The sequence below is a fragment of the Carica papaya genome, chromosome 5, assembly GCF_054855325.1.
Source record: "Carica papaya isolate Zhongbai chromosome 5, ASM5485532v1, whole genome shotgun sequence".
Lineage (NCBI taxonomy): Eukaryota > Viridiplantae > Streptophyta > Magnoliopsida > Brassicales > Caricaceae > Carica > Carica papaya.
In genome coordinates this window covers 1,459,406-1,481,778 of record NC_142313.1, presented here as the reverse complement: position 1 = coordinate 1,481,778, position 22,373 = coordinate 1,459,406, and the positions used below count along the sequence as shown (strand labels likewise).

At 33.0% G+C, this 22,373-nt stretch overlaps 4 protein-coding genes across 5 annotated transcripts; all 4 read left to right on the top strand.

Moving 5' to 3' along the window:
• Positions 1 to 902: 902 nt before the first annotated feature.
• On the top strand, positions 903 to 8,102 carry LOC110821440 (sodium/hydrogen exchanger 1-like). 2 transcript variants are annotated; one of them, XM_022051289.2, is made up of 16 exons: positions 903 to 1,135; positions 1,564 to 1,696; positions 1,851 to 2,025; positions 2,156 to 2,274; positions 3,257 to 3,354; positions 4,188 to 4,247; positions 4,369 to 4,415; positions 4,490 to 4,684; positions 5,088 to 5,134; positions 5,583 to 5,649; positions 5,764 to 5,864; positions 5,970 to 6,071; positions 6,317 to 6,455; positions 6,551 to 6,613; positions 7,185 to 7,268; positions 7,447 to 8,102. In XM_022051289.2, exons 3-16 carry the CDS (start codon positions 1,879 to 1,881, stop codon positions 7,762 to 7,764), a joined length of 1,587 nt encoding a protein of 528 aa, XP_021906981.1. In that variant the 5' UTR covers positions 903 to 1,135; positions 1,564 to 1,696; positions 1,851 to 1,878; the 3' UTR covers positions 7,765 to 8,102. The 2 variants fall into 2 exon arrangements, with proteins under 2 accessions (XP_021906981.1, XP_021906980.1); XM_022051288.2 differs by lacking the exon at positions 1,564 to 1,696.
• A 1,032-nt stretch (positions 8,103 to 9,134) lies between these two features.
• On the top strand, positions 9,135 to 13,607 carry LOC110821212 (uncharacterized). Its single transcript, XM_088219844.1, has 3 exons — positions 9,135 to 9,275; positions 9,856 to 9,976; positions 11,679 to 13,607. The coding sequence occupies exons 2-3, from the start codon at positions 9,883 to 9,885 to the stop codon at positions 13,397 to 13,399; spliced, it is 1,815 nt and encodes a 604-aa protein (XP_088075970.1). The 5' UTR covers positions 9,135 to 9,275; positions 9,856 to 9,882; the 3' UTR covers positions 13,400 to 13,607.
• A 193-nt stretch (positions 13,608 to 13,800) lies between these two features.
• Positions 13,801 to 14,453, top strand: LOC110821447 (uncharacterized). Its single transcript, XM_022051294.2, has one exon. It carries the CDS (start codon positions 13,913 to 13,915, stop codon positions 14,339 to 14,341), a length of 429 nt encoding a protein of 142 aa, XP_021906986.1. The 5' UTR covers positions 13,801 to 13,912; the 3' UTR covers positions 14,342 to 14,453.
• A 3,895-nt stretch (positions 14,454 to 18,348) lies between these two features.
• LOC110821497 (putative indole-3-pyruvate monooxygenase YUCCA10) lies at positions 18,349 to 20,343 on the top strand. Its single transcript, XM_022051358.2, has 4 exons — positions 18,349 to 19,023; positions 19,119 to 19,352; positions 19,666 to 19,788; positions 19,888 to 20,343. Exons 1-4 carry the CDS (start codon positions 18,400 to 18,402, stop codon positions 20,050 to 20,052), a joined length of 1,146 nt encoding a protein of 381 aa, XP_021907050.2. The 5' UTR covers positions 18,349 to 18,399; the 3' UTR covers positions 20,053 to 20,343.
• Positions 20,344 to 22,373: the final 2,030 nt, after the last annotated feature.

Sequence of the window (22,373 nt, the reverse complement as noted above, 5' to 3'; positions counted from 1 at the left end):
ATCCACAAGAAGGTTGCGAGTAGAATGCCAATTTTATTTATTTTCTAGTTATTTCTTTAATTTATCATATTTCTCTCAAAATGATAATATTCGTAGCCTATTTTATACTTTAAATATTTATGTAAGTAATATAAACCTAACTATTTATTTTGTTTCCGCACTTAATTTATAATTAATTTCATTTGAAATTTTATGGAGTCGTTACAGTATAAATATGATACTACTTAATTAAAATTTATAAATAAATAATTATAATTTTTATTATATTAAATTATTAAATTAATTATCAAAATTAGATTTTCTTATAATCTAATTTTTAATAATTTAATAACATGAATTTTATGTTTATTTTAAACATTTGTTTTAATTACACAACAAAAGAAACTAAAATGCTTATACAATATTTAAATACTTTAAAAAATAATCTTAAAAATATATATAATAATTATTTATTTAAAATTTATAAATATTAAAATATAATAGTTAATTTTATAGTAAGTATATTAATATTATAATATGTATTGTATATGAGATTTATATTTATAATTTTAAAAATATATAATATATTTTAAATAAACCGCTGCATCGCACAAGGAAATTCCTACGAATATGGAAAAGAGTTCGAATTTCGATCGGCTTCTGTTAAAGCTGAATTTTAAAAACTTCAAAAACGGTTGGTATGAGAATGTAGTTGGATGGTTCCCACGTCAAAACGGAACAACGGATCCTGACCGTTCAATGCAACATATTTGGAGCCTAATCGTAGCGTAGAATTTAGTTCGGGCCCACTGAAGATATTTCGCGAACAATAAAAGCTTGATTAACAAGTGTGCGGTGGCGATCTACGGTATAAGATTCTTTCCCGAGTGCTTTACTACACCGTATAAAACAGCACAGTTTCCATTTCTTTTCGGTCGCGGCTTTTGCTGTTAGTATTCCCTCCTCCTTTCCTTGCTCTGTCCATATATATTCCGTCTCAGAACCTGTCGCTTTCTTTTTCCCGCTTTCTCTCTCTCTCTCTCTTCATCTGTAAAAATTTTGGAGAAATTTTATTTTGAAGAAGAAGATTTTGTAGATATTCGCGTTGAAAGGAGAGCAAAGAATTCGCGATACAAGAGGTCGTGGAGATTTTGAGGTAAACGTTTTTTTTTCTTATTTTCTTCGTTTGGTTGTGAGGGAAGTAAGGGTTTCTTCGCTCTTAAGTTTTTGTTTGTTTGTTTGTTTGTCTGCTTGCTTGCTGGTTTTTCTTTTCTTTTCTTTTTAATATTCAGTATTTGAAGAAACTGAGTTGTCATGCAAAAGAGGAGTAATTGTAACTGGACTTAGCTTCGGCCAAAATTGTGGTATAGCCTCAGTGCGGGCTTTGCTTTCTTGTTTAGTGCTGAGAAATGAGAATCTGGAAGAAAAGTATACGAAAAGAAAAAAGAAACAGAAGGCAATACAATTCTTAGAGTTCTATCTAACAGTTCGGTGCTTGACATCTCGGGAACTGAATTCAATCGCGCGACGATCGATTGGAGACCCTTGTTTTTCTTACTGTGCTTTTATTTTTTTTTTCTCCAGAATGTCTTAGATGAAGAATTTGGTTATTGTGCCTGGTCAACAGCTTCTAATGTAACGCAGCATGATTTTCTTTGTTCACTTTTATATTATGTCGTTCTGATTGGTGATTGATATTGGGATTCGGAGATATTAGGTAAGCATCCATTGCACTATATTTTTTTCCTGAGTGTTATGTTAGTTTTCTCAGCGAGAGTTCGTACAGTGTCAGAATTTTCAACTCCATGTTAGTTGTTTCTCTCTGTTCATGAATTTATTCACCAAGTTGTGTTTATCTGTGTTACAAACAGTGAATCTGTCAAAGCAGGCTCTTTTCTGATGAGGTCAGGAATGGAGTCAGAACCTGAACCAGCGTCCATTCATTCAATAACTTTGTTTGTGGCACTTCTTTGTGCTTGCATTGTGATTGGCCATCTTCTTGAAAAGAATCGATGGATAAATGAGTCAATTACTGCACTTGCTATCGTGAGTTTCTTTTCTTGCATCCCGAGCAACAAATATTCTTAACAGTATTTATTTAGTTTGTATTTGTTTGGTTGACTGCTTCGTTGTCTTTACGCAAAATGGAGATGATTATTTCTGGGTTTAATTTCAGGGCCTTGGAACTGGTATCATTCTGCTACTAACCACTGAAGGAAAGAGCTCACACATTCTAGTATTTGATGAGGAACTTTTCTTTATATATCTTCTTCCACCTATAATATTCAATGCTGGGTAAGCTTGCCTTTATCTACTTCTACTCCGGATTAATGATAGACCCTTTTGGTTTCCTTTGGAAACTAGCTTAAATATTGCAAATTATTTAAATATTTGAGGTTGAAAGAATTTGTAATCAGTTGGAATCTTCTATTTGCACAGGCTCTTGTATGGTTAGTTAGCAGATTTCCTTTTTATTTTCAGATTATTATGACGGGCGTTTTGTTTGCTTATCATATTGGCTATCAACTCTATTTGTAAATCATATTAGACGTATTGAAGTTTCTAGGATATTGAGCTTTTCCCGTACAGGGAGATGTTGTAAACATGTTAAAATGTATTTTTCATCTCCTTGGTATAAATTGAGAACGAGGGTCCACATGGTCAACCTCGAGTAAGTCAGGATTGAAATGTCATTTTGTTGAATGGATTTACTTCACTTTTTCTTTGAAGTATTATAACTATAAAAATATAGTCTATTACCTTTAAGTCTATGTTTATTTTGGGTAATTAGCTCTTGGTTACTATGCAAACTGGCTTGCCATATGGAGTCATTTTCAACACGTATTTTTTAATAGAAGTTGATAGTCCAACTAATTACAATGGCTACATCCGAATTTAGAGTTGATAGTCCAACTGATTCCAATCTCCATCTCATAGCTGGAGTATTATTAAGGTCCTACATTGTCCATTATATCTTTCTGAGATGATTTGCATTGCTGAAGAGCTTAACATATTGGTGCTTCTGTAGGGTTGTCAGGAACTATGATTGTCTTGCTACGTCTGTAGCTTTACAATTATCATTATCAACAATATTTCTTGCTTATTCAGATAAATCATTATTAGACTGTGGAACCCCAGGTTTAATTGTTCTGTTAATTCACATAGATATTTCACAATGCTCACTTTATGGTTTTTCTCCATGAAAAATACCTTTCAAACTGGAAAAAGATTTCATTATTATTGTCTTTGATGATTTGGATCTTCTTTTATGCATCAGGTTCCAGGTAAAAAAGAAGCAGTTCTTTCGAAATTTTATGACAATAACTTTGTTTGGTGCTGTTGGTACCCTTATATCGTTCACCATCATATCAATAGGTAATACTCCAAATATGTAGAATTCAAGGATGAGTATGCATTTTCAAGAATATCTGTTTAAACAATTGTCAAACCTTCAACATGCATTTGTCATTACTGGATGCTAAATGGTTCCATGATATACTTGATTGTGTTTGTCTTGGCGTCACATTCACAAGCATGCGTGTTTCTTCATATCCTCATGCATAAATGGGTTCTAATGCAGAATGTTGTTGAGAACTACAGCAGGCTCATTATGTCTTGGCTTTAGATAGAATGTTTGAACTCATATTTTTTTTTAATCGTAACGATAATAAACTAACTCTTTTAGCAGAAAACCACACATTGCTCTATGTTTTAAGAGACATTCTCCCTTCATTATATCATTTGACAACCTATCATTTTTAAATGTTATTTTATAGTATCCTTCTTCCTTGTTAATATTGAGGGTTAAAGAGATGACTTTGCTTCTTATAGAATAGAAAGAGACGAATATCTTAGACAATGTTTATGTTTAACTCCTCAGAATATATCTATAGCATATACGCATTGATGCTCTTAAGGATGTTAACATGATCATTTTCTATTAGATTTCCAATTCAGGGTGCTATTTGCCTCCTATTGTTTCCTTGATGGGAAAAAAAAGGAAATTTAAGTTGATAATGCATCATTCTAAAATTCAGTTATATGCTCGAATTATGATATGGATATCTACATGAAATTTGTGTTTCTTTTTTGTTTATAAATGAGGGCATACACTCTGTTGATAGGGGTCCATGTATTAGTTTTTGCGAGTTGGTATTGTTCTACTTCTATGATTTATCAAGGTTTTGACTTTTAGACTATTGATTCAGGTTCACTGCAGTTATTCCAAAAACTGAATGTTGGTTTTCTGGACATGAGGGATTATCTTGGTACTTGCTATATCCTTTAACATTAATTTTATAGCCGTTACTGGCCTGATACGATTATACTTATTATTCAATTTGTTATCCCTCTTCACATGCTTCACATTATTTGTTTCTTTACTTACAGCCCTTGGAGCAATCTTTTCAGCCACAGATTCTGTTTGCACTTTGCAGGTATAAACATGTCTCTTTAAAGTGGTGAGAAGCTCGCCACTTTCAGTTCCTGACTCCCGTATTTGATTTGGCAGGTTATTAATCAGGATGAGACACCTTTCCTTTACAGTTTGGTCTTTGGGGAAGGTGTTGTAAATGATGCTACGTCGGTGGTGCTTTTCAACGCAATCCAGCGATTTGACCTGACTCACATCACCTCGAGCAATTTAATAGAGTTGATTGGAAATTTCTTATATTTATTTACTACAAGTACTTTGCTGGGGGTAATGGTGAGTCTCTCTTATTAATCTTTTCCATTACTTGTGTCCTTGTATATATCTGTTATGTTCTCCGATGCTGTGTACAATAGGTGAGTGTCATCTTGAGGTCAATGATCTAAAATATATTGCCCTTCTTTCAATGGTAAAATTTGTTTATTCAGCTAGTTTAATAATTCATTGCTTATTTTCCTTCAGTAGCCATTTGGTTAGCATATTAATGGATCATTTCCACCTATTACTTAAGTTTTATTTTTCTTAAATAGGTTTTACTGTCTTCTCTGTCTTGTTCTTCACCATTATATTTAGCTTTAGTAGCCAACTGTCTTCTGGGGCTTGTACTGTCTCCTTTTTATAAAGATGATCCATATGAAGTATCCCAGCTTTTATATTAGTTTTTCACTTTCTTTTGCAGGTTGGATTGATAAGTGCTTACATCATAAAGAAGTTATACTTTGGCAGGTACTTATGGGTCAATAATCTAGTCAGAATAGGGAGCTTTAGGTGAAATTGATTTTAGTTGTAAGATATTGTAGATAGCTGAGATTATGAACCTCTTATATTCTTGCTTCTCAGAGTTTGCTGATACTATCAATTTCTAGAACTATTGCACTCTTATACTGTCTGGGATTTTATATGCAAAATATTCTGCTCAGGATATGTTGGAAATGGTGTTCATAAATTCAATAAAATTGTTTTTATATTCATTAAACTGTTCAAAAAAGCTCAGAGTTTATAATAAGAAGAAATCTAGTCTCCCAGAAGAAGCCAGAGAAAAAGTTCTTCCTGTTGGATCTTATAGAAAAATTGTCTTGTTTAGTACCCTCCAAACAATAAAGTATTAGAGCATTAAATAGGAAAATTATATTCAATGGTTTTGGAAACTAAAATATCTGATGCTTCATTTCAGGCACTCCACTGATCGTGAAGTTGCTCTTATGATGCTCATGGCTTACTTTTCATATATGATAGCTGAAGTAAGTTTTCTTCTGACCACTAAGCTTTATGAAATCTGCTTGGTGGTTTGTTTAGATTGAAAGTTCAACTTTGTTTACCATTATTTATCTTGGAAATTGCTATGCTTTGTTCAGCTGTTCAAATTGAGTGGCATTCTTACTGTGTTCTTCTGTGGGATTGTCATGTCGCACTATACATGGCATAATGTGACAGAAAGTTCCAGAATCACCACCAAGTACGTTAAATGTTCAGACATGTGTTCTATTTTCATATGGTATTATTTTCCCTTTTCAACTGTGGATTAAATTGTTCTTAACATTTTTTACACCTTTCTTGTTAGGCATGCTTTTGCAACATTATCTTTTATATCAGAGATTTTCATCTTCATGTATGTTGGAATGGATGCCTTGGACATTGAGAAGTGGGGATTTGTGAGCAAGAGGTATGTGTGCATATCACTACTCTGTCTCTACTTCAAGTCGTGTATTAGACATAAGTGTTACTTGTTAGTTCCTTCTTTTCTGATTGCATGTTATTTCCAATGCGTTCCTCCATTTAGCCCTTTCAATCGCTTTAGAGAATGTCAGTCTCATTATCCTAAAGTAAAGAGCTTAAAATATAGTTCTCACGCTGCACAAGTAATTATGATTGTGATTATAATTTAAACATCATTAAACTTATTTTCAGTCCTGGGACATCAGTTGGTGTGAGTTCAATATTGCTCGGCTTGGTTATGGTTGGAAGAGCAGCTTCTGTTTTCTCATTGTCCTTTTTATCGAACTTGGCCAAGAAATCTCAGCGTGACAAAATAAAGTTCAAGGAACAGGTAAGATTTTCTGGTATTGAGTGTAAGAAATATTTATTTATTTGATTCATTTATAAGCTGCTTAGTTACATATTAATTTAACTATCTTAATCCAGGTTACAATATGGTGGGCGGGCCTCATGCGCGGTGCTGTCTCTGTGGCGCTTGCGTATAATCATGTAAGTTTTTGGACATCTTTGATAATGTTGTCATTTTGCGGTTTCAGGAATAGCTCACCAGTTGATTAAATTGTCATTGCCAAATTCATATTTTTTGTATAACTTGAATGGAAACTGAGGTGTCCTTTAACCTAAGATGAAAAACATAGGTGAGAGTAATGTTGGGCAGGCGATTGGAAAATTTTCAGACTATTTGGTTAAATTTGACTTGGCTATACCGTTGCTGTCTTCTTGTTCAAAAAACAAAAGATTGGTAGGAAAATGAATGTACTGGAAAACTGAAGTGCCGATTTCCTTTCTCATCAGCAAGAGATGAAAGCAGCATCATGCTTCTTATTTATTATGTGAATATCAAGTACTGAAAACACCCGCTTATGAAGTTGGGGTGTCAAAGATTGAACACATTGGAGCTTTTCAAATGGTTTATGATCTTGTCGGCTGTGAATGATATCATTGCCCTTATTATTACCTTATGATGGTCTCTAATACTATTAAATTTCGTGAAGCTCAAGTAAATCTTCTCTTCCATTTTCTTTTTGCTAACGAGTATATGTTACATTGTCCGATGCAGTTTACAAGGTCAGGGCATACTCAGTTGACTGGAAATGCCATTATGATCACTAGCACCATCACAGTTGTTCTTTTTAGTACGGTGGTAAGGAAAATGACCTACTGCCCCTGTACTTCACTTCCTATCGTTCATTTACGAAAATATTTGTCGTACTAAAATTATTATTATTATCGTTGTTTACTACTGATCGGAGACGTCTAATAAATTTGCATCCTCTGTAAAACCATGTAAGCATGCTCATGAATATAAACATTGTTTTCAGGTTTTTGGTTTGCTGACAAAGCCTCTTGTAAAGTTCTTGTTGGCACCTCACAGAGCATCGAGCAGCATATCTTCAGAATTGTCCAGTCCAAAGTCGATTTCTCTTCCACTTCTCGCCAACGGACAGGGCTTAGGATCTGACACTGCACACAATAGCATTACACGTCCAACCAGTCTCCGCATGCTCCTCACCACCCCAACAACCACAGTTCACTATTACTGGAGAAAATTCGACGACGCCTACATGCGGCCAATATTTGGCGGCAGAGGATTCACACGGCCGGAACCCAACTCGCTGACGGGAAATTTTCTTCACTGATGATGATGATGAAAATGCTACGGAAGTATATAATGAAACTTGAATCTTTAGAGGATCTATGTCTGTAAATATTTTGGAGAAATAGGAAAACAAAACGAGAGATACAGGAAGATATATATATATATATATACATATATATACACGCACAGAGTCTATATTTAATAGGTCTATGTAGAGGAATTAACTTTTTTGCGTCTATACTTGGGCAGAGGTGAAATGCACATTCCCTCACTTTTAGGCACTACTGTGATTTTGTTTGTAAAGCGGAAGTGAATCCCATGCTTTTCTTCTATCTAATAATGCACATTACTCCGAGGCATATGTGTCTCTTAATTCCATCTCCGAGGAGGTAGATACATGTATATATATATATATATATATATATGGTACGATCCAGATCGTCCTACCTTGGTTGACTATTTTGACTTCTTGGTCAAAATCTGTCTAAATTAATTACAAGTAAAATATCAGAATAAATAGACAAGAAAAAATATTTATATAATTATCTGTAAAGATTTATACTACAATAAATGTGTATATATATTTTCTAATTAATTAAAATATATGTAATTTTTGTTTTGAAAAAAAAAAAAAAAATCACCAACGCGACAAAATCAGTACATGAATAAATCAGACAAACAAGAATAAATACTGACCATGTTTAGGATACGACAGGAATAGAATGTGTCATCTAATTTTTTCGACCGTTATGTCCACTTTGACTCTTTTCTTAAACGCTCCACATGCCTAAATGAGAGAGAGAGAGATATATATATATATATATATATGTAACCAATATTTCATGAGATTCCAAATATACCCTTTGGGACCCTATTCCACGCAATTCAGGTTCAATGCATAAATTTAGGCTTTTTTTTTTTTTTACCTCTCTTTTTTCTCCCCATAAATTTACTAAATTACCAACTGACCTCCATGTTTATGGTAGATTTGATAATTTAATTTGAAATTATATTAAATATTAAATAATTTATGGCAACATTATTAATGGTCAAAATTTAAAAATGCGCCTCTAATTTATCTGAAAAGAAAATTAATTGCTAATTTCTTAATTTTTTTTCCCTCCATAATCTTGCGGGCACGAAGGTGGGGGCATTTATGTAAATTCGTGGTTCCCAGAAAGGCATTTATGTAAATTCATGTCTTCAAGAAAAGCCAAAAATATCTATTTGTACAAGGCAAGGTTTTAAAACCCACCGCCCCTGCAGCTCCGCCTCAGGCGCTGGGGTCATTAACTCCACGTGGCAAAATATTATTGGATAAACGTCTTTCTGGAATCTAGAAGCAGACAAAATATATAACCCACGCATCAGCCGGGGGGAAGAGGTGCATTTGAACTCTATCACTAGACTGCTCTGTTTTTACTCTGTATTTCATAGATCAGCGCAAGAGAGGGAGAGGGAAGCGAGAGACGGGGAGCAGAGAAATCAAGAAGGTTATCTCAGATTTTGTCTCTCCGACGAAGAACAAGTTCGGAGACGAAGAAGATTTGGGTACCTTTTCTGTTCCTTTATATTACATATGTACGCCGATATATATATATGTATGCATATGTATGTAAACTGATAATCCATTTTCGAGTATTATGTATTAGCTTCGTTTGTTGTTACGTTGTTGCACTCTCTTCCTGTTCTGTTGTTTAGAAAAGATAGGTTTCTCGGCTTTTTTTTTTTTTTAGGAGATGGAGTTACTCGTCTGGTTCAGGTTGAGCACGATAACCAGATAAGGAAGGCAATTTGGTAATTTTAAAATTTATTTTCTCATGGATTCCGTGGATGATGCGGTTTTTAGGCAGGCGTTTTGGCGTTTTGAAACATCGATATACCGCCATGGTTCCTCCGGGGACTGAAATGACTATAATAACCCCACTGGTCTTTTATAAAACCTTACTCGCTTGCCATTTGGAGTGATCGGAATGCGTCTTCTGCTGCTGTTGAAATTAAATTAATTGTTGAATAGAAATTCTTTTTTTCCTTCACTTGTTGAGATTGGAGTAGTTTTGCTCGATCATTTGGTTTCTGAGTTTTGGAAGAAAAAATTGTGCATTGAGATATTTTGGCTTGTGGCTTTTAGTGTGGATAGGTAAAGACGTAGAAGAAAATGGTGGATATGGTGAAGGACACATCACACTGGTGGTGGTTTGACAGTCGCAACAATTCAAGGAGATCCCCGTGGCTGGAATCTACTCTTAATGGTAAAAATCCCTTCATCTTCTTTTAAAAAAGAGAAAATCTGGCTTTATTTTTGGCTTGATTGGCTTTTGTTTTTGCTTCTTGCAAGAAAAAGAATAGATGGGTTTTTGTTCTTTTTTTTCATTGCTTCCCATTCTTTTGACCGTTTGGAAATCCAGCGGTCTGATACACTTTTGAAAATTTGAAAATTTGAAAAACTTATGTTCTGTCAATATCCCACTATTTCGGGTTTGTGTCATAAAATAGGAGTTTACAGTAGACAACTAAACTGTGGCCGGGGATAATGGTAGGTTGCTTGATGACTTCGGTGAATACAGACAAACAGTTTCTGGTCTTCAAATAGTGTTTTATGACAAGGAAAAGAAAGTACCCACTACTTTTAATATTGTTTGAATCTTGATGGGGCCCTACCACAGTTTATTTATTGGGGTGTGCTGATGAAAATCATGAATTGATGATTACATTATGCAAGCTTTGTCCATTAACAAAGCTATAAGGAGAAGGTTCCATCATTATTAGGGGAATGTGCATGCCATTATAGTGACATTTATGGGCTATAAAAAGGAAGCAAAGCAACCTTGATTTACTTGTAAGGTTTTCAAGTTTTAATATAGTTTTCAGAAAACTTTTTGGAGGCAATATCTTTCTGGTTAATCTTCTAATTTTTCATAGTAAGTAATACAACCCAAAGTTAATGAACTACTATGAAAATTAAAAAATTAGAAACATAGTACCTCTTAAGCATAATATATTTTCTCAGGCTAGCCAGTTTGATTCGTTGGCTATGGCACTGAGCAGAGGAAGTTGCTTTATGTTGTGGAGGGCTCCACTGGGCATGATTTAGTGGTAGGCCAAGAGAGAAGTCTCTGTTGTGGAGAGCTGATATCTTATCTTCATGACCCCGTTTGTGATGGGGATTTGCAGTCACAAATGTGATGATTGTACGTAGAGAGTGGCTGTGTTAAGTGGGAATTCTAGGTGTTAAGGAAATTGTGGTCCTCAGTTTGCTTGTGTACCCTGAAATCCAACAAGTACAAATTAATTTTTTCTAACTTTTTAGCTTGTCCTTTTGAAAGATCATGTATTATTTTCCGAAAGGTTAAAAGCTCTCTTTATTAGCTAATAATTACTCTGGACCCACCGGGAATAAATTAAGCTTAAGCATCAAAAGAAACTCAACTTATTAACAAAATCTAAGTTCTTTAAGAACTAAATATTGGTAGGACCTCATTTTTTATGCTATTTACCAATTAGGCCCTGTAGATGCATCTTTGTCTTTGCTTTCTCTTTTCTACCAACGTAAGAACTTTAATTTAATCCTTGGAGTATCTACCAGCAGTAAATCTTATCAAGATTATCTACTATTAAAAAAAAAATCTTCCCTCAAGATTAAGGGGAATAATTGTGTGGTTGAAGAAGTTTGGTTTCTAGGTGAGCCATGTGGGCATACATGTTGCAAAGCAACACCATTTTTTTTAAAAATTTTTTTCTTTGATGCGAATGATATTACCTGTCCCTTATCTATCTTTATTTTCTGAATTAAATGCTTGATGTCTTCGAGAAGTAAGCGATTATTCTTTGTAATGACTTGTTCAGCAATTGAATCTTTTAGAAGATGAAGTTCTCTGAATCTTGAGAGTTACCAGTTTGCCTATGTTTAAAAACTAATTTCCTGCTGGATCTGGTGATGTTGATTCTTGGCAGAGCTGGATGCAAAGACAAAAGCAATGCTGAAATTGATTGAGGAGGATGCTGATTCCTTTGCTCAACGAGCTGAAATGTATTACAAGAAACGGCCTGAGCTTATTAGCATGGTTGAAGATTTTTATCGTGCTCACCGCTCACTAGCTGAAAGATATGATCTGGTTAAGCCAGATGGTGGAGCTCGCCTGGTAACAACACTGGGGTCTCCATTCTCTTCAACCAAGAGCTATCTTGGGAAGTTAGTAAGCGCAATGGATCAACCTGATGATATGTACTCAGAAATTTCTGAGGAGGAGTATGCTGAATCAGAAGTTGAGGATCCTGAGCAGGAGGATGAGATCCAGGTTGAGAAAGATGCTGAAGAAGCTGAGTCGGAGCAGGATGATGGAATTCAGTTTGAGCAAGAAAGGAAAGAAGAGAGAGTTCTGGGTGAGGTCTGTGATGGATTATTGAACAAACTGAGGGAAGATATGCAAAGACTGGAAGAAGAAAACAAGAGGCAGAATGAGAAACTGATGCAGAAAGAAGATGAAGTGACCCAATTGAGAGAAGAAATACGAAGACTGGAAGAAGGAAACAAGAAGGACCAACTGATGCAGAAAGATGAAATGACCAAGTTAATGGAAGAAATACATAGATTGGAGGAGAAGAACAAGACTCAGAAAGAAAAACTGATGCAGAAAGATGGAGCAAGCAAGTTAAGGGAAGAAATAAGGAGACTGAAAGAGGAAAACAAGATTCAAAAAGAACAACTGGCACAGAATGAGAAATTAACCAACTTATGGGAAGAAATACTGAGACTGGAGGAGGAAAACAAGACCCAGAAGGAACAACTGATGCATATTGGTGAAGTGGCCGAGTTAAAGGAAGAAATTCGGAGACTGGAAGAAGAAAATCTGACTCAGAAAGATCACTTGTTCATGCAGAAAGATGGAGCAGCCAATTTAAGGGACGAAATAAAAAGACTGGAAGAAGAAAACAAGACTCATGAAGAACGATCAATCATACAGGAAGGTAAAATGATCAAGTTAATGGAGGAAATTCAGAAGCTGGAAGAGGAAAATAAGACTTGGAAAGAACAACTGATCGTGGAGGAAGGTGAAGTGACGAAGTTAAAGCAAGAAATTCAGAATCTGGAAGAAGAAGACAAGATTCAGAAGGAACAACTGATCATGCAGAGGGACGAAGTAATCAAGTTCAGGGAGGAAATGCATTACCTGGAAGAAGAAAACAATGCCCAAAAGGAACAATTAACCCGTCAGAAAGATGGCGCAGCCAACTTAAGGGATGAAATTCAGAGACTGGGAAAAGAAAACAAGACTCAGAAAGAGCAATTAATCATGCAGAAAGCTGAAGATACCGATTTAAGGGATGAAATACAGAGACTGGGAAAAGAAAACAAGATTCAGAAAGAGCAACTGATCATGCAGAAAGGTGAAGTGACCAACTTAAGAGAAAAACTAGAGAGAGTGGAAAAAGAAAACAAGACTCAGAAAGAACAATTGATGCAAAAAGATGAAGAGAAAAGAGAGGTTATAAGACAGTTGTGTCTTGCCATGGAAGTGCTCAAGGATGAGAATCAGAAGCTAAGGAAGTCTATTGCTAAAGATTCGCCCCCCAAGAAATGGAATCCTTTCGAGTTCAACAAATTGAAAGATGGATATTTAGTAAAACTGTTAACTGGATCCTCGAAGGCACAACCTAGAATTGTTCCTCTCTAGATTAGACATGACATGTAGAACACAGTTCAGATTAAAAGTAGTAAACTTGGAGAAATATCTCCCTGTTGAACTCAGCTTAGGCCTTAGAAAATTAGATTATACAGTGTTACCTTCTGAAGTAAATCCCAGTTCCATTGTTAGTTTCTGGTGTGAATCATTATAGTTGTAATGTTATTGAAGTTAATCTAATCTAATTCCTGTTTTTTAAGTTCATTCTGCCTTTTCGTTTCTTATTAATATACAAAGAGAAGAAAAAATTAACTTTTGATTTATTTATCATATCTTCTAAGACAATTAACCTCTCGCAATTCACAAGAATGCCATACACATCATCAACCTAACATCTATAATAAACCCATATGCCACAGAAGAAGAAAAAAACAAAAACAAAAGAACAAAACAAAATGTTACAAACTATAAAAAAGTGGAAGAAGCACTAATAACAATTATTGAAGGGCTGTTCAACTGTAGCACTTCACAGTTCACACACCAGAAAGTTGCACGAACGAAAAGATGATCAAACCCAGAATGATGATGAAGTTTCCAGTGGCCAAGGAGGCTGAGGAGGAAACCGGCAAGGCAGACCCAGATGGCGAAACGCCTGTTTCCAGAGCAGGAGCCAGAAAATTATCTGGGTTTGGAGGACTCGGACTTGAAGGAATTGTGGGAAAGGAAGAGTCAGCTGGAGATGGAGCCATGGCAGGGTCACCAACTGGAGAAGGAAATAGTGGAGTAATGTCTGGAGATAATGAGCTAGGAGATGGAGCTAAAAGAGGATATGGCAACAATGCAGGTGCTGCTGATATACTGTTGAATGTTTGTACATGTGTTTCAGATGGTAATGATTTAGTGGAAGCTAAGGAAGAAAAGAAACCCATGAAGAAGATACTGAAGATTCTGAAAACCAAAGAAAAGGAAGCCATTTTAATGATGAAGGTATAATGAGATTGTGTGAGTGTGTAATTTCAGAGAGGTGGGGGAGAGGAAATTGATTATTTAAGTGGCTTAAAAAGTAAGTTGAGAAGGTGAAGATGGTGAGGAATGGGTTAGTGCTGGCGCTGCTAAATGTTAGAAAAGATAAAATGGGGCCTCTACAGCTCTGCATTTTGGCTAAGGGACAAGATTGGTTTGTGTAATTTTCTTGTGTAGCACATGGTTGGGGTAGTACCTCTGCTTTTTTCTCATTTGAAAATTTCTTTATTTTGTGGGCTAACATATTTGATAAATAGAGTATTCTAAAAGACTAAAATATGTAAAAGTATTATATTTATATTATATTAATTGTGAGAACATAGATATAGTAGGATTAACTAATTATTAGTTAATTAATTAATTATAGTTTTAATACAAATTGATTTATTTTAATCAACGAAATACGAGAAAATTCCGTTCAATTCTTGATGAAAATGAAGTTTTGCAAATTCTCTCCAGAACTGGAAGATCATTTCAGGATCTTTGAACATATTTGAGGTTCGACGTGATTATTGTCACTTCGACCAACACATAAGATGAGACTTTACCACAATACGACCAAACTAAAACGAAATAATTTTTTCGGGTCTTTAATATGTGAAGGAGAATAAGACCAAATAATTTTTTATTTCATCTCGTTCGAACTGAATAACTTGATCCGATATAATTTTTAGATATGAACCGAAAAATACACGTCTCGAAAAATTTGAGTCATTATTTTATCTATCATGCTAATACACGTAATTTTCAATAAAGATCGACATAAATTTTTATCTTACATTTAAAATAAATTAAGAAATTCAGTGCAAGTTATTTATAAATATTGAAAATTTATAGCCGTTTGCCTTTTATGAAATTTCACATATAATTTTTAAATTTTATTAAAATTGATAAGATTTTAAATACGTTGTTTTGATTTTAAATAAAATTTTATATTTTAAAAATTTTGTATTTTCGAATTTTAATTTTTTTTTTATAAAAAAATCTGAAATCTGGTTTGAGTTGTCAATTGCCCAGTTGCCACGTGTTAGATCAAAAGCCCATAAGACACTTTTGGGCCAGCTTAATTATTGGGCCGGGCTCGGACTATTCATATTTAAAGTTAAGGCCCATTTTTATTTATGTTTCTTATTGGTTGGACATTCACTTAATCATTAACTAAAATAAATATATTGCACATATATATATATATGTATATATATATAAGCAGACATGAATTTGTATACCCCAATAACTATTCTTATATGTAAAATTTATATTTAATTATAGCATAGAAAAATTTAATTTTAATATATAAAAATCGACCCAATAAATTTAATATAATTTATAAATTTTACGGAGTGGATTTTTGTACGTATATAATTATATAATCTATAGTTTTCTGATAATTTACTAACTTAAACCATCATATTATAAAATTATTAATGTAATGAATTCAATAAATTTTTTTTACACATTTATTAAGAAAATACAAAAAAAATGTTGACTTTAATTAAACACGTATACGTAAATACATACATTGACCGTGTGGATCGTGCTTACAACAATTTGATGACTTCACGTAAAATTCCAACTTTTCAAAGTCTTCCTTAATTTCAACCGTCTGAACTAGTCGACCCACCATATATACATACATACATACATACATATACAGATCCATATATCTATACATAATATATATATATATATGTATGTATATATATACACACACACACACAAGATCTTTATCACTATAACGTGGCGAGATCAACTCTTCATCTTTATCACTATGCCATTTGACTCTTCCCATCTGTTCTTTCTTTTTTTCTTATTTATAAAATAAAATTATGATAAAAAAGTTTGATTTCGAAAATATTATTCTTTTTAGGTTATACATACACCTCCCCATATAACACACTATTATCTAGTGTTTATATATATATATATATATGTATATGTATATATCATGGATGCATCATTTTTCTTTTTTTAGTTAATGAAAATGTATTTATTGAAATTAAATTTTACATTCTAAATAATTTAAAAAAACAATCACTTTTAATAACGGAATAAATTTCGTTACTAAAAATTAGATCGAATACTCTTTAAATTCTACAAATTTACGTTACTTCTTTTATTTTTTTCTCGAAAAACTTCCGAATTATTATTTTTTTTACTTTTACTTTGTATAATAAAACACGAATAATTTATTTTTATTTATACAATCATAAAAAACTATATTAATAAAAAATTAACCGTATAGTAACAATTATTTTATATTAATTTCTTTGTATTGTGTACACCTTGTTTATATCGATGCATTTAGAAATTTTATATCCAAGAAATTTCTATAGAAATTAAGCCTAGTTTATAAATATGTTGAATATAATTGAAAATTTTTGTATTTTAAAATTATAAAAATTTAACAAGCCATGCAGTTAAATATTATGTATGTATGTGTGTGTGTGTGTGTGTGTATGTATGTATGTATGTATGTATGTATGTATATGTGGGTGTGAACGTGTAATTGGTGTAGTGCAAAAATTTCAAAGAAGCAGAGAGTGAGGGGACAAAGCAAAAAGATGCAGATGACTCTTGCTTCGTAATGTCAGTATTGCCTGCCTGCCTCTCTTTCTTTTCATACTTACACTTTTACTTTCTCTATTATTTTAATTTTCAGCATTTTCCATTTATTATAATTTAATTTTAATAATTTTTTAATTATTATTATTGACTATTTATTTATTTCGAAAATCTATTTTTATTTTATTTTTTAATAAAAAAATTTAAATTGATAAATGATATTTGAACACTTTAAAGAATAATTAGTTAAAATTATTTGAGTTATTTTATAAAACAATTAAATATAATTTAATTATTATAATTTTTTTAAAAAATAAATATTTAAAATAAAATAGAAAATATAATGGATATTTGAAATAAATAAAAAAATATAATGGATTAAATTATAATAAAAAATTATTATGAATTTTAATTTTTTGGAACGAGACTAAAATCTGGCATATCTGCTTCGATATAAGTCGAAAGCATATTCCCAATGGATTAAATTAAATACGTCATACAATTTCAATTACCAATTTCAATGAAACAAAATAAAAAAATAAATAAATCAAATTATCCTTTGAAAAAACTATATTTAATGTCATTGGATTATATAAATGTTTATATATATATATATATATATATATATATATATATACACATTGAAGACAAGATGATCTCACCTGGGTTAACTTTCTAAATTTCTTTTTTTTCTTGGGTTATGGATAATATTTAATGACAACTTTAATTAGTAAAGAATTATTAATAATTTAGTTTTAGGAAATCCAACTTCGAATTTAAAAACCCTTTTAATTTTTTAATTACTCATAATTTATTTATATATATATATATATACATTGAATATAAGATGATCTCACCTGCGGTTAACTTTCTAAATTTCTTTTTTTCTTGGGTTATGGATAATATTTAATGCCAACTTTAATTAATAAAGAATTATTAATAATTTAGTTTTAGGAAATCCAACTTCGAATTTAAAAACCCTTTTAATTTTTTTTAAATTACTCATAATTTATTTATATATTTATATAATATAGTATGAATTAAGAGAGATTTCAAAAAAAAAAAAGGGAGGAAATGGCTGCAACTACTTATTCTTAATCAAGATTTAATATTAATTAACTCGTGTGGAATTGAATTTCAATTAGGTTAATTATGAATAAGAACTTTATTAGTTACTAATTAATTAAAACTGGTGAGTATACTAATAGGCTTCATTAATTCAATTAGACTTCTCTAACTTATGAACATAATTAAGTTAAAAAATGTCACTAATTGGGTATGTATGATGCCGTTCTTTTCAATCCTGCCCCATCATTATATGTATGTATTCATATAATTGTAATATGTATCTGTGTATGTCTTCTATGTACGTACATACATAGATACACACACACACACACACACACATATATATATACACACACACACACACGTATACAGATGGAGAGAAATTAACAAAGAAAAAAATGAGCAAAGAAAGGGAAGACAAAATGGTGATCATAGTCGGAGCTGGTCCTTCTGGTCTGGCCATGGCTGCATGCTTGACCCTCCAAACAGTACCTTACGTAATCCTCGAAAGAGAAGACTGTTTCGCTTCTCTCTGGCAAAAATACTCCTACGATCGTGTCCATCTCCACTTACCCAAAAGTTTCTGTCAGCTTCCTCACATGGAGTTTCCCGCCACCTACCCCACTTACCTCCCCAAGTCTCTCTTCCTCCAGTACCTAAACGACTACGTTTCGCACTTCAAGATCCAGCCGGCGTACAGGAGGTCGGTGGAGGAGGCCGGCTACGACGAGTCAATGCAGAAATGGGTGGTCAAAGCGAGAAATCTAGGAACCGGGGAGGTGGAGGAGTATTTTTGCCGGTTCTTGGTGGTGGCGAGTGGAGAAACTACGAACGCTCATACGCCGGAAGTTGAGGGGTTGACGTCATTTTTCGGCGAAGTCATACACTCGACACAGTTTAAAAATGGTAAAGGGTATAGAGATCAGAATGTTTTGGTTGTTGGGTCGGGTAATTCCGGCATGGAAATTGCTCTGGAGCTTGCAGAACAAGGCGCCAAAACCTCCATTGCCATCCGTAGCCCCGTAACATACATATATATCTTACACAAACATATATATATATATATTTATTATGTATGCATGCATGGTATGCATGAGATATTGTTTGGATGATGCAGGTTCATATTCTGTCAAGAGGGATGGCGTTCGTAGGCCTGAAAATGTTGAAATACATTTCTGCAAACATGGTAGATTTAATAATGGTGGTGATGAGCAAAATGGTGTATGGCGATTTGAGTAAATACGGTATAAAGAGGCCTAAAGAGGGTCCGTTCTTCATGAAAGTCGCCTATGGAAAGTATCCTGTGCTCGACGTCGGTACCATCGAAAAGATCAAATCTCGACATATTCAGGTTTGTATTAGTGTAATATATATATATATATATATATAATAATTTTGTAACAAGTAAAATAAGCTTGGATAAATGAATACATGTATATATATATTTATATATTATAGTTAGATATAACTAATCTTATCCAGTGTTTAATCAGTAATTAATTATTACTTGACTTATAATTAAGATATAATTAATTTGGCGATCAACAATGAGTTGACTTTCAGACACACGTCCTGCTCTCTTTATATATATATATATATATATATATATGTTTAATTCTTATAATGCTGAAGAAATTCAATAATATTATATTTAAATCATGTAGGTATTGCCTGGCATGGAAAGCATAAGAGATAAGGAGGTGGTATTTGAGAATGGCGAGTCACATTATTTTGACACCATTGTTTTCTGCACTGGCTTCAAGAGATCGACTCATATGTGGCTAAAGGTAATTAAATTTATTTATTATTAAAATTCAATAAGTTAGAATTATATATATATATATATATATATATATAAATATATGTATGTATGTACGTATGTGTAGGGTGATGATTATATGTTAGATGAGGATGGAGCTACAAAACAGAGTTACCCAAATCATTGGAAAGGAAAGAATGGTTTGTACTGCGTTGGATTGGCAAGAAAAGGATTGTATGGAGCTGCTGCTGATGCTGAAAGGATAGCCATTGACATCAAATCACTCCTCTAGATACTCACTATATATATATATATATATATATATCTATTTCTCTCCATACATATATATATATAATATATAATACATAATATATAGCTATAGGTATATGTTTCTCCCATGCTCTCTGTATTTAATTATTCTTGTTATTCGAGGACAGCTCTGTCTTCCCAGCATGATTATGCTTGATATCTTCAGTCAAAATGTTCTACTCGAAAATCTGTTGATTTTGTAACTTCTTTATGGGTTTCCTAGAAAAGAGTGTATGCATTTATATATATATATATATATATCTATGTTCTGTTAGATGGAATACAAGATAGAACTTGGCCTGAGTTATCAACTATTTACTTAGATATAAAATATTTTAATATCACACTCGTCACCCATATTTATATATGCAAATATATATATATATATGTTTGTATGTAAGCAAATCTGATTGAGAGAAATATTTATATCAATTTTGTAATTTTGATGCTCCATGCATGCTCGCACATATATAAAATATTTGTCTATCTGTCTCTCTGTTTCTCCTTCTATCTATCTATTTATCTATCTCTATATCTATTCCTCCATATCTAGTGTGTGTATTCATTTAGTTTTTTGCTTAAAAGGAGAGAAACCTGATTGAGAAAAACAAAACAAAAAAATGAAACAAGAACAAGTTGTGATCGTAGTAGAAAGCAGGACGACCAATTATATATATATATATATATATATATATATATGCTCTATGCCCACATAAATATATATATTTCTGTCTGCTTGTCTCTCTCTCTCCATCTATTTATCTATTTATGTATCTCTCTGTGTATAGTGTGTGTATATTCATTTAGTTTTTGCTTATAAGGAAAGAAACATGATTGAGAAAACTTGAGAAAAAAAAAAATGAGACAAGAACAAGTTGTGATCATAGTAGGAGCAGGACCGACCTTCTGGTCTATCGACAGCAGCATGCCTAACCGTGCAATCAATACCTTACATACTCCTTCAAAGAGAAGACTGTTTTGCTCGGCAGAAATATTTCATTAAACAGTTCCGTCAGCTACCTCCCATGGAGCTTCCCTCCACCTACCCAACTTATCTCCTAAAGAACCAATTTCCGCGGTACCTAAACTATGCTTTTGCATTTCGAGATCCACCCAGTATAGCAGAGATGAGTTGAAGTGGCCAACTACGACGAAGCAAGCAAGAAACAGCTGATTAAGGCGAGAAATCTGAGACTCTGGCAAGGTGGAGTATGCTTCCAGGTTTTTGGTGGTGGCAAGTGGAGAAACCAGTAACCCTCGTACACCAAAGATTGATGGGTTAAAGTTCTTCCAAGGGAGAGCTTCTTCACTCAACACAGTATAAAAATGGGAAAGCTTACAAAGAACAGAATGTTTTGGTCGTTGTTTCTGGTAATTCTAGGATGGAGATTCCACTAGATCTCAGCTGAGCATTGTGCTAAAACCTCCATTATTGTTCGTACCTCTGTAAAGAAAAAAAAAACACACACACCACACATATATACATATATGTTATGTGGTTCTTGTTATAATTTGATACTACATATCATATATAAACTTCTTGAAGGTTCATATTCTGTCAAGGCAGATGGTGGTGACTTTTGGGATGAACATAATAACTAATTTTCCTAAAGTACTGTAGACTGGGTGCTAGTAATACTCGGCAAAACTGTTTATGGTGACCTAAATAAGTACGGAATAAAGACATACGATAGTTTAACAGTTAAAATTCTCGTATCTTTAATTAAAAGTATATTGTATATATTAACACGGATAATTTTTTTAAAATTTTTTTCTTCAAGTAAGTTAATGGTAAGGGTTTTTAACCCTTTTCTCTTCTCTAATTTTTTTCCTCCTTGAACTTCTACATGTTGGTGCTTGGAAACTCAAGACATACACTAATATCTCTCAAAAACTAATAGTTCTATATAAAGTAAACAAAAAAAGTACAAATGACAATAAAATCAAACATCATGGGTGAAGTTATATTTTCCTAAAAGAATTTAAAGCCGACACGTCAATAAAGTAAACAATAAGCAAAGATCGAGTCACCATGACTTACTCCCAACCGATTAACAGAGTTTTATGATTATAGTTGTTCATTGACTTGTTTGTGATTTGCGTTTCACCATTAGAGGAGGTCTTCGGCGTTTGATTAAGTTTTTTTTTTTAAGTAAAAGAGAACCTACACTAAGAACTTTTTGGACGTTCTATTGTTCATATACTACTAGAAGAAATATCTATACATAGTATAGATGCACTCAATCTTCCTATAATAATCTTATTGTGTAAGGGGATGTGTATATTTTACAACTACGAGATCTG